The 13,235-nt window shown below is 39.3% G+C and overlaps 1 protein-coding gene across 1 annotated transcript; it reads left to right on the top strand.

The window, feature by feature from the left end:
• The first annotated feature begins 88 nt into the window (after positions 1-88).
• On the top strand, positions 89-12,112 carry LOC123513959 (protein mono-ADP-ribosyltransferase PARP12-like). The gene is made up of 6 exons (XM_045271453.1): positions 89-477; positions 2,048-2,188; positions 4,029-4,075; positions 4,603-6,917; positions 7,397-7,543; positions 8,005-12,112. Exons 2-6 carry the CDS (start codon positions 2,074-2,076, stop codon positions 8,243-8,245), a joined length of 2,865 nt encoding a protein of 954 aa, XP_045127388.1. The 5' UTR covers positions 89-477; positions 2,048-2,073; the 3' UTR covers positions 8,246-12,112.
• Positions 12,113-13,235: the final 1,123 nt, after the last annotated feature.

The following is a 13,235-nucleotide window of genomic DNA, read 5'->3' on the forward strand; positions in this document are numbered from 1 at the left end:
ATTGACATGGTTTCATGTACGAAATTATGCTTGAATAAACAGTGCGCGGAGAGATCAGAGGATGTTTGGCAACAGCGTGATGTGTACCTACTCAAGGCCAGACTCGAGACCGAGAGGCGGCTGGCGGCAGGCAGCAGCACTAGTTTATGCGCATGTGTGTGTGTGTGTGTGTGTTGGGAACACACTTATCTATTCCTGGTTAGGTTTTGGGGATTTATTGTGATAAAGAACATTCCACACACTCAGAGGCAGTACGTCACGTAGCACCAGTGCCGCAGTACCTGACAGGAAGTGGTGTGTGTTGGCAGCGCTGGGATTAGATAAAGTGAGACGAGACGCGTACACGTCCAACAGCACCTGTCTACAGGTGGGAGCCGCGGCAGCTCACCAGTTAATACTAATTCCTGACGCCTGGCACACCCAGCATCCTCGTGTGTGCAAGGAAAAGAGAGTGCCAGCCTGCCCCATCTCAGACTGGTATGTTGTCACTTTTTGTGCCGTTGTCAGTTGTTCTTGTGCCTGTTTATTTGATTATATTCCTGCTGTGGGACGCGAATATTGCTGCTTTGTGACTTGCTTTACTTGACAGCACTTGCCATCCTATATAAAGGACAGCGTGAAACGGCAGCAATGTAGGACAGCCTGGTATAATTTGACACCCTATTTAAAGCCCGAAACACGGGTGGGGGAATACATGCAACTGTCTGTGCATGTTACCTTCTAGGCTCAACGGATTGCAGTTGTCATATTGATGAGTGGAAAAGATGAATGTACAATATTTCTTGATATTACAGTCTTACAATGGGATTACAAGGTCTGTCAAATATCACCATACTTTCTTGTCCCTGTTTTGCAAAATATAAATGTAATTCTTCACCTTTGACTGACATTAAAGTGTAACACTGTTCTGTATTGAATGCTGGCAGAATATCTATAACATTGATTTCACAGTGAAGGGCTCAGTGACACGCTTATCCTGGCACACACACACACACACACACACACAGACAGTTGTTGACATATATTTATAAGCGGAAGGAAGTAAAATAAAGTTCCATATGTAGGTCTTTGCTTCATAAATCTACAAGTTGTGATGATTGAAAACATCTATGCTGGGTATGTCATGATCTTCATTCCCTGCCTGTGTCCTGCACCCACAACCTGCAGGATAAGGGTAGGACAGAGGGTACATAGTGGTATCAGTAGCTATAGTCCCAATTAAGAAGATGTGACGTAGCTATAATATGACGATTCCAGCTTAGACAGTTAAACCTCAGCAATTTACATTTTCCATAACCCTTTCACTACTAGGCAGATTTTCCCTTTGAATTTATAACTTTTAGACATATTTCTCCTTTTTATTCATTTGTTACTTTATTTTTTTTCATTTCTTTTATTTCATTTTCATTTTTATATTGTATCTTATTTTGATATTGTTATTGTTATTATTTTTAGGGTTTTATTTTATTTATTTTGTTTGTTTAGTTTTATGTATTCTTTTTTATTTATTTGATGTATTTATTGGTGCTTTTTATTTTTTATTTATTTATTTATTATTAATTAATTTTTTTATTTTTATTTATTTATTTATTTATTTATTTATTTTATTTTTTTTTTTTTTTTTTTTTTTTTTTTTTTTTTTTTGCCAATTTAAAAGACAGTAAACCTTCCATTCTTCCTCATTTCTCTTTTGTCTCCATGCAAATGCCTTATGTTATGTACTATGAAGGTCAATGAAGGACAATCATATTAGTAAAAGGGTCAAGTTATGCAATTCATTAGTAGTTGTGCTTGTATGTAACATAAATGGTGAGGTATTGAGATGAATATATGCTTACCTTTTCTCTCACTTATTCCTTGTCTCTCATATATACATTATCTCATTACTTGTCCCTCATTTACTTTGTCTCATATACAGTATACTTTGTCTCATTTATTCCTTGTCTCACATAGACATTATCTCATATTACTTGCCCCTCATTTACTTTGTCTTCAAATATACTTTGTTTCTCATTTATACCTTCTTATGTATCACTTGTCTCTCCAGTGTGATTCTCCAAGTGGCCGGTAACTATGGGTGACCGAGGCCGTGGGCAGGGCAGGGGCCGGGGACGAGGACAAGGACACAACCAGACTATTAAGAACTTGGAACGTGCTGCTGCTGACATCCAGAACATGCTGCTTAAGAGTGAGTTTTTGCATTTGTACACACACACACACACACACACACACACACACACACACACGTCAATCTTTATACTTGGCTGATAATCCCACACAGGATGTCCCAAACAAAGCATTACACATCATTCACATATATCTCCTGTCAGCCCACGGTGGAAAGGGACAGTACTCCACACACACACACACACACACACACACACACACACACACACACACACACACACACACACACACACACACACACACACACCGCGTAGTGTAATGGTTACCACGCTCGACTCACAATCGAGAGGGCCGGGTTTGAGTCCTGGGGCGGCGAGGCTAATGGGTAAGCCTCTTAATGTGTGGCCCCTGTTCACCTAGCTGTAAATAGGTACGGGATGTAACTCGAGGGGTTGTGGCCTCGCTTTCCCGGTGTGTGGAGTGTGTTGTGGTCTCGGTCCTACCCGAAGATCGGTCTATGAGCTCTGAGCTCGCTCCGTAATGGGGAAGACTGGCTGGGTGACCAACAGGCGACCGAGGTGAATTACACACACACACACACTCACACTCACACACTCTCTCTCTCTCTCTCTCTCTCTCTCTCTCTCTCTCTCTCTCTCTCTCTCTCTCTCTCTCTCTCTCTCTCTCTCTCTCTCTCTCTCTCTCTTTTATAGAGATTCACCCTATTATTGCTTTGCTATGAAAAGTTTTGAATCCCTCAAGTGCTAGGCCTTACTTAAGCCAGAATGAGACAGAGAATAATGCTCATGACTGGTTTGTACTTTGACATTCTCTTAAACATGAGTACATTGCTCAGACTAGCTCATTGTTTGGAAGTGCTTTGGGTCAAGCTTCCTTCAGTCTGGGGTGACTGTAACTACTGAGAGATGAAGCTAAATCAAGTTTCCTCAAGGCTTATCTCTGGCCTGTGTTCTTAAACTCTTACACTCACCAGGACTGTTTTGATAGGCCACAAAAATTATGAATTTGATTCTCATGGGTGTTTTTCATATTGATGATGCAAAATCCATGTTAAAGTATCATTACATTTATGAAAACACCCTTGAAAACTACAATACCTTTTGCTAGAACTTGTTGATATTGTCCAAGATAAGGTGCCAAAATGTTTAATAATATTATTTAAAATGAAGGGAGACGAGGGAGAGAGGTTATATCCACTTGTACTGTGTAAGTAAACATTATCATCACTCTTTGTTAGTTGTAAGGTACTTGGGAATTCTGTTTATCAACTCTGGCTTTAATGCAAGTAATGAAACATGACAGTGAAACAAACTGCCATTGAGTACTGTAGTTTACTTTTTCAAGCTAAAACTCATAAAGCCAAAAGCTGCAGAGAATTACACAGTGCTCTACACGATAAATTGTAAATATTTGACTCAAAAGTACAGCTCATGAAATGGTAAAATAAAGAAAAGGTACTTAGAAAAATGTGAATCTTTAAATGTTATAAGGACATAACAAAGGTGACACAGCAAAGCAAAATCAAGATAGTAGAAGAAATTACATAAGTTCAAGCTAGATAAAAGTGGATTTTTGAAAGAGATGTGAAGGAATTGGTTCTTTGATAGAATGGGAGATTAAAGGATTGTTAGTGTTGGTTGTTTAGGGAGTTTTAAAAGATTAGATAAATTTATTAATGAGGAGGTTAGGTGGAATTAGGTAGATAATGTTTCATGTTAGTATTGCCACATCCATGTTTTACAGCTTCCCTTGTTTTCTTATGTTTTGTGTTAGATCTCTCTTGAGGAAATCTTTAGTTCTATTTCTTTATGCCTTTGTGTTCTTGTCATTTGTAATCTTGTCATTGTGTTCTCTAATATTTACTTCCATTTCATCAACAGTGAACACAGATGAGAAAGGTTCTGGCTCAGGTGGAAACAAAAGAAGGGTAAGCTTTTTTCTTTTATTTATTTATTTATTTACTATTTTTTATTATTAATTCAAAACATGTTGTTGCTAGTTTTGCTAGAAAACTGAGACAGCAGCAGATATTTTGGCTCTTACTAGCAGCTTGTTTGATTTTACTTGAGCACCTCTAACAGGAAGGCAGACAACCAAGTGCATTCCTCCACTGGAAGAAGGCTGCACATTTGTCTCACACACTTCTTGGGTCTCACATGGTGTGCAGGAAGTAAATAGCACAAACCAGGTCAGCATCAGCACACTCAGCAGTGACTGAATCAGACCAGAGCTTTCTGGCAGCACACTGCTCCTTGCTGGTGTACATGTAAAGCTTATCTTTATAAAAGAACAAAAGCTGAAGCCACTTAATGAATAGCACTGGAAGAACAGTTACACAAAAAACTTACATCAGAGAAAGATACTTTTTGACAAATATGGAATTGTGTGAATGAAAGTAACAAAAACTTTAGGACATGTCTTTGGAAGTTATTGATTATCCATTTTCCTTTGCAGGGTGGAGGAAGCAGAGGAAGCAAGTCACTGATGGATCTCAGTAGGCAAGGTAGCCAGCAGCATGGCTATCCAAGTCCTCCCAACCAACCCTTCAATCATCCAGGACCACCCAACCAGGGATACCATCACTATGGCCCACCAGACCAGGAACCTCCTTACCAACCACCACCTGGTCAGATACATTACCACCAAGGCCCACCAGGTCAGGGACGCTACCACCAAGGCCCACCAGGTCAGGGACACTACCACCAAGGCCCACCAGGTCAGGGACACTACCACCAAGGCCCACCAGGTCAAGGACACCATCACCAATGTCCACCAGGTCAAGAATTGTATCACCAAGGTCCACCAGGTCAAGAGACTTATCATCCAAGAAGCTACAGTGAGGGTCCTCCTAATCGGTATCCACCAGCACCCCCATCCTATGAGGAATCTATGGGCCAGTATGACAATAGACCCCAGCCACTGATGCAGGACAACTACAAGAGGAAGGATAAGGCACCCAACCGAGAAGCATCTAAGTCAGCACATGCGCAGGAGTTGGTGAAAGCATTAGCCATGTTTGAAGGGCAGATGGCTGACTCTGAGGTGATCAGCAGGCAGATTGAAAGCAGTGTTGAGGAGGTTGAGAAGGTAGTGAGGCAACGCAAGGATTTATTTGCATACATTAAGGATGGCAATAAGATGATGGTAGAGCTGGTCCCCAACATAAAGCTTTGCACACACTACCTGTCTGAGAATGGCTGCACAGCACGTGACTCCTGCCAAGCTCTTCACATTTGCAGAAACTTCATCGTGACTCGCTGTGACCTTGGGCCGTCCTGTATGTTTGGGCATAAGTTTAATACCAATCACAATAATTCAGTTCTCTCAAAACTGTATTTGGATTTGATCAAAACACACAACTTACTCCTCATTGTCAAAAAGATATGCCGAGGAAATGCTCCTCCCAGGGTGTGTGGTTATTACAGCACAAAGGATGGATGCAGGAAGAAGGACAACTGTAAGTTCCTGCACATTTGTAAAGACTATGTGATGAACGATGGAAAATGTTCTGCCAAAAATTGCCCCTTCAATCATCAGCTGACCAACAAGCAGTGCAAGGCTGTACTGGCCCAGCACGGCATGTCCACCAATGAGAGCATCCGGGACATTTTATTAAAGGTGAAGCAGGTTCTTGAGAGAGGTGGTGGCAGGCATTCCTCTCCTGCACCCAAGCAGGACAAAAAGAAGGAAGAGCAAGAGGAAAGTGAAGATAGCCAATACTCCTCAGACTCAGACAGCTGCAAGGAGGACACAGCTGATGCATTAGTCAAGAAGAAAACCAAAAAGACTCATGGCAAAGCTAAGGAAAAGGGTTCAAAGTCTAAGGGGAAGAAGGCAACAATTAAATCCACTGATTTTTGTGGTGATGTGGAAATTCCTGAAATTTGCATATATTCAGTTAACAATAAATGTATGAATGAAAAGAAAGGTTGCAAGTATCTGCATGCTAAAAGTCTCTTCCACTGGCAGGTGGAAAAGGACAAAAAGTGGTACAATTTCTGCATATTTCAGTCCAAGGCACTGGAGAGCGCTTACCGAGATGTCTCCAAGAACAGCATCACCATGCCCAATATTGACACCACCAAACTTGTTACTGATGACAAGAACATACTGGAAATCTTGGGACCAAACACCTGGAGAGCAAACTTCAGAGACATGTGCATTAGTGATCCTACAGGCAAACAGCTGAAGATTAGGAGAGTGTCCACACCATCATCAGCTTTGTCCGGCCTGCCTCAGGCCACTGTATATGACTGGTACTTTGAGGACGAGCAGGGGAAGTGGATCCGCTACGGCAACGTGAATAGCTCGGGCAAACAGGACTTTGTGTGTAACATAACCTCAGAGGACATTGAGAAGCAGTATGTGACGGACTCATTCACAACAATGGTGATATCTAACAATCGCTTCAAGTATAAAATTGATTTTGCAGCCATGACACAGACCAACCTGTCAAGCAGCAAAGTGAGGGAGATCCGTCGCCGCCCCATACGCCTCGCTTACCAGAATACTGCCACCACCACTGCTGCTCCTGCCTTTGCCACCTCTGCCAGTAGTGACATCTCCTCCCTCCCAGCATACTGGCAGCCCATGAAATCCCTGGAGCCCTACAAGCTGGTGACTCTGGATTCAAACAGCACAGAGTTCCAGGATGTGTGTAAGAGCATCAAACTGATGATCCCAACTGCCAAGATCTGTGAGGTGCGCAGGCTGCAGAATGAGTACCTGTGGCGCCTCTTTCAGTACAAGAAGACTGACCTTGCCAACTGGTATGCTGCTCAGTCCTTTGTGCTCCATTCTTCCTTGCTGTGTCCTTCCTTCCATATTCTTTGTCAATCATTCTTCCTACATCTTATTCTGTGGTCTCTGCCCTCCCACCTTGCTTAAGCTCATTCTCTGTTCTCATCTTGCTTATGTTCACTATCTGCTCTTCTATCTTTCTTTTTCTCAATCTCTGTCCTATCTTTCTCACTATGTACTTTACTCTTTCTTTTTCATTCTATCCTGTTTTGTTTTCCCACTGCTTCTTATTCACCATGTCAATTTCTGCAATTTCTGTGCCTACTTAACCATTCTCTCTCTCTCTCTCTCTCTCTCTCTCTCTCTCTCTCTCTCTCTCTCTCTCTCTCTCTCTCTCTCTCTCTCTCTCTCTCTCTGGTGATCATAGTCAGGAATAGGTAAATATGTTTCATACAAGGACTGCCATGTGTAGGTCTAATGGCTTTCTATGTTCTTATAACTTTGACAGGTATGATGAGCTTACCATGAATGTGCAGAAGCTTTACCATGGCACTGACCCAGACTTCATCAATGCAATCTGTAAGGAGAACATTGATGGACGCCGCTATGCCAACACAAAGGACAAGTATGGGAAAGGAACATACTTCTCCAATAGGTAAGCAGTAGTGATTGCTTTTTGTTTGTTGGTGATACTGTCTTACTAATGGAGAGTAAAATGGAACTCTTGAAAGTGGTTGATTAATTCTTTGCAAAACTGAAGATGAATGTTGGAAATTAATAAGATAATAGTTTTGATTGGAGACTACAGTTTTGTGGTATTAGAATACCCTGTAGAGTGAGTGTGCCTGCTGTAGGAAGGTGTGAAGGAGTGATGGAGAAGAGGGAATGGAAGCAGCTTTATGTAAACAGTGAAATGGATGAGGAAATCAAAGAGAAAGAGAGAACATAAATAGTGCAGTGCTGTTTTAGGTAGCTATAGGAGAAAGAATAAAGAAAATTTTAAAGATATGGGTGGACCTCATATCAGTAGAATGAGATGGATGAGGAAATGCAAAAGAGAGAAATAGACATAGTCATGGTGCAGTGTTGTTTCATTCAGTATTATGAATCTTGCAGTTCTGCTGTTGCTCGCACCTACTGCACTCCTGATACTCAAGGACACCTGTTCATGATCCTGGCTGATGTGATCATTGGCTACATGACCCTGGGCAACAAGAACCTCAACAAGCCTCCACTGAACAGTCTTATTGACAAGCCCTATGACACAACAGTGGACAGCATGACGGCACCAACTATCTTTGTTAAGTATTACAAGGAAGAGTACTACCCCGAATACATAATAGAATTCATTGCGTAAGTGTTGTGCAGATCTTCTTTACTACTCTCATTGTAGGTATGTGAAATGATGCATCTGATCAGTGAGGAGGATAGCTTGGCAGAAGAATTGTCAGTTATGCATTTAGTGATTTATGTTGAAGTATGTCATAGATATTTGAATGATTTCACATAAAGGGGTGTGTGTTTCTTGCCATGTCAGAAGTACATGTTCTTGTTATGATTGGAAGCAGTCTTGAGGAGTGGATGAAGATATTTTTCTATTTTCTTTTCTTTTCTTTTCTTTTCTTTTCTTCTTTGCTTTCCCACTAATGTCAGAAAAGGAATGCAAATTCAAATAGAAACTAACTTGTGATGATTGCCTGTGATGTGGTGATTGTGTTGGCACAGGACACAATTCCCACTAATGTTCCTGTGTGACTTCAAGTGCAGGGATCACTGTGTTGCCTTTCTTGCCTAGCACAGAGAAGGAATACTGATGAAGTACATCATTATTTCTTGGCGGGTAAAGCAGTTCCCCCTGTTCCTTATTACTGCTTAATATTTGAAGTGTATGAGGTTTTTTTTGCCTTGCCCAGCCTTTTTTATTTGTTTATTATTTTTTATTTATTATTATTATTATTATTTTATTTTATTTTTTTTTTTTTTTTTTTTTTTTTTTCTTCTTCTCCAGGGGACAGGGGAAGAATAAAAAAAAACTTTGTGCTAAATTTTTCTTACCTTCTTCCATCTCAACATTGTGCAGATGATAAACCAAGAAGATACTTGGTAAGACAAAATTGCAAAGTATGTTGATGGTCGGAGAAGTCTGCAACTATTATTTCATGTATTGTATTAGTAGAGTATTTTTCTTGAAACTGTGCATTGATTTATGGTGCTGAGCCATTACTTGCTATAGTGGTGTAAGGCTCCCTAGGACAGCACACAGCAGGTCCATGTGCAGTATTCAGTGTGTGTTGGTGTGTGAGTGAGTGTTGCCTGATCAATGAGTAGTTGCCTAAAACAATGTGAGTTAGATCTCATAAAAATTAAACACTTTTCTATGTCAATTCTAAAAGAGTATTTTACAATGGAATTTCTGTGATGTCTCAAAACTTTTGTCACCTAAATTGTAGTGCTTGACTGTTAGGTATTTCTGTGGAAGCATGAGTTTGAAATGTGAACCTTCCATTGTGACAGAGATGGCGATGGGAAAACAGTCTCTACTTGGCATACGGCATCAGGGCTTATTAATGCTGTTGCTGCTGCTTGGTATGGCACCAACGATAAATGAATTGAAAACTTATTTGTATCATAATATTGTATCTTATAATTGCCCAGTAAACATACACTCTACTTTTACTGTGCAATGCCAAAATCAGACATTGATATATTTGTGGATGATATAGGAGGGATGGGAACTATAGCTACAACAAAAGACACAGTGGCTGCAGATGAATACCAATGCAGCAGACCAGGATTCTGATCTCAAGCTATAACCAATGTGCAAAGTTCATTGTATTTGTATTTAATATCATTAAATGCCTCATTAGCCATCTAAGTAAATAGTGATGAAATGCACAAGTTGTTAATATTGTTAAGGTTGATTATGTTGTCATTATTATGAGTGATACAGAGGTGGCAGCAGTCAGCAAGGTCCCTTACCTAAGACTGAATAAGAAATTCTTTACGTGTGTGTATGTCCAAAATTATGACTTTTTATCTTTTAACTAGGTATCATTCATCATGAGAGGACGAAAATTCCCATATTTATAAGCAAGTATTCCTGTCTTAAGTTTCATCCAATATCATTTCTCGTACATGAGGTTTATGTGCAGCAGAATAATGATACAGTATTATGAGTAGCTTTGCCTCTACTATTTATTGTTGAGGATTTACTGTGTCAGGTGGCAGCTTTGTGGGGCATATTTTTACTGTATTTTCTTTCCATTGCATAGAGGAGTTGATTTTGTTTCATTAAGTGTATTTTGATAAACTGCAGACCTGATGGTTGGTAAGGCAACATTACCATCAGATCCCATTTCACCTCAAGTCCTGGTGTAGGAATGTTGATACTGAAAATGTTGATAATCTACATGCCAGGCAGGGAGCATGCAAGACAGGATGTCATGGTGCCTTTTCTCATTGTAGTAAAAATTCAGACGATAAGATTCCTATTCTCTTCCTGTAAACTTTTTTGTAATGAAAAAAGCATGTCTCCACACACACTGTTAACATGGTAGTCAGCATCATAGCTGTCACTGGCCTGTGTGTGTGTAGAAATCATCACACGTGGGACAAAAATACATATTGTTGCATTTCCAGCTCGCCTGTTATGATTTCTAAACGATAAATCTTGTGCCTCGGTGTTATCTCTTTGTGAGCAAAACTTTGTAGCAGCTGAGTGAAGTGAGGTCAGGTTTCTGGGCACTAACAACAATGGTTCTAATTTAACCATGAAATTTGTGTCTCTAACATGGAGCTCATCAGATGAAACTGATAATGATAAATTGAGGTGAACATTGATGTTATTACATTATCATATTGTTTCATCAAGGTGTTTGAGAGATGACAAAAAAATAACTTGGAAATTGTGGTTATGTTTTGAGGACAAACCTTTATCAAAATGTTGGTCTGGAAGCAAGAGCTCTAACTCTAGAGTAGGGAGTTCATAACCTCTGTGATCTTGACTCCCACCTCTCATGTTGGGTAGGACCAGCAAAGTCAGGTTATTTCTATTTTGTGTGTGGCACGCGTACTTCCACTATGGTAGCCACGATGCATTTATCAACTGTGAAGTGTTGGTATGGTTTTGATAGATGTGTGACTCGTGGACAAGGAAGACTATTAGTGCCAGAACATTGCCAACATGTACCATTTTTTTGTGTACTGAGGCACAATAGGGAGGTGGGAGTCACTGTACTTAATGATACACGCTTCCAGTGCTTCTTCTGTTTGAAGAACATGGAAGATTAAGAAAGATAAATAGTAGAGTTACATAACCAATGATGCAGCAGTGAATGCAGAGCCTGGGGCTGCACGGGCTGTGTTGCTGCTGTACTTATGGCTGTGCTTACCAAAATGTTCTGTGATGCAATTTTTTGAGGACGTGTCTTTAAAGGTTTTGTTCTGAGCATTGAATGGATAAAATTGATTTTTCCATTAAATATATATTTTTGAGAATTTGTGGAATATAATTACTATATGTATTATGCAAGTTATAATAGTAAGGCAATTCATCATCTTCATAAACAAAGTAAGAGCATGGAGGAAGCTGCTCCAGTCACTGCATCACAAAGTATAGTGTTAATCAAGACAGAAATTAAGGAGAGCTTATCTGGCAGTTTGTTTGCTAGGATGATGTTTGTCATGCAGTTAATGCTAGACATAACAAACTGCTCAGGGGAAAACCAGTTCACTGTCAGTTAGCAAGGAATATTAGCAATCAGATTATTACATGAAGGAAGATATTGATTAATACCTATCCAAATAGAATACATTTCTTGATACCTATCTTAACAACAATCACTAGATACACCAACTTTCTGCAACATTTAGTGAAAACATGCTGCATTATATGCAGTTAACATAAAGAATGATGATACCTATTCAAGTAACAGTTCCTCTAGAAACACCAATTTTCTTGTATGTCTAGAAAAAATAATAATTTATTACCTGCAGCGATTATTGCAGAGTTTGGCAAAGTTTGGTATTTATACCTTGTATAACAATTGGGGTTTGCTAAGTTCTTGACTTGTTTGATAGACTCCAAGTGTTTGTTGTACCTTAGATTCACTGTGCCCAAGTTTTTCCAATGTGGAATGTAACCCTTTGAGTGTTACAACTGCTTCTCAGCTTGTTTGTTAGAAGTTTAGACACAACACTTATAATAAAAGGTATCAAATATTTACTAAGGCTTTGTAGTAATTGTAGCTTAGTTTTTCTTGAGTTCAACTGCTTGCACATGAGCCATTAGTAGTTAAAGAGTGAATCAAACATAAGGTTCCTCATTACTTAGTGTTCTATCAAGTATATGTATGGTAAGTACACACAGTAGGATATTCAATACTATAATCATAATGGTATGTGGTTTGGGCTATCTCTGGGTCTCTTGCTTCCTGTGATGAATCAGTAACCATATTACTGTAGCTGCCATGTTTGTTTACCATCTGAATTATTTGTTGCTGTTTGAATCAGGATTCAGGATTTGCTTTCTCTCTCTCTCTCTCTCTCTCTCTCTCTCTCTCTCTCTCTCTCTCTCTCTCTCTCTCTCTCTCTCTCTCATATATATATATATATATATATATATATATATATATATATATATATATATATATATATATATATATATATATATATATATATATATATATATATATATATATATATATATATATATATATATATATATATACACACACACACACACGCACACACACATTTTACTTTTAGAAATATTAATTAAGTGCATACCAAAAAGTTTTGAATGTACATGGATTGCCTTCAGTTTATCTGTATTATTCTTCCAATAATGATCTACCAGCACATGTGTGTTTATTATCAACATCCTTTGAATTTTGATGTAGTTCTCTCTATGATTGCAAGCTTCCCCTGACATAAGGAGAGTTATGTCTGGAAACTAGAGGTGAAAAGAACAAAAAAAATGTCACTATTGAACTAAAAGAATGACGTGTGTCAGAAATCTTGAAGAATAGCAGCTGTCATGTCAGGAAGCTTAAACAACAGATGTCAGTCATGTCATGTCCGCTAACTTAAGGAACAATTCAGGCATGTGTAGTTTCTTGATTAAGTAAAGTCAATTAGCTTTACATAAAAGATATGATGAAAATATACATTGCCAATCATATCCATAAGTCTCTCTCTCTCTCTCTCTCTCTCTCTCTCTCTCTCTCTCTCTCTCTCTCTCGTGTGTACATATAGGCGTATATATTTCGAGTTCTTTGCCATATGCCTCTTCGAGCCCCCTTGTATTCAAACGCTTCGGAGCTTCATCTCGTCTAATTTCATTTAAC

The sequence above is a fragment of the Portunus trituberculatus genome, chromosome 37, assembly GCF_017591435.1.
Source record: "Portunus trituberculatus isolate SZX2019 chromosome 37, ASM1759143v1, whole genome shotgun sequence".
NCBI classification, from domain to species: Eukaryota; Metazoa; Arthropoda; class Malacostraca; order Decapoda; family Portunidae; genus Portunus; species Portunus trituberculatus.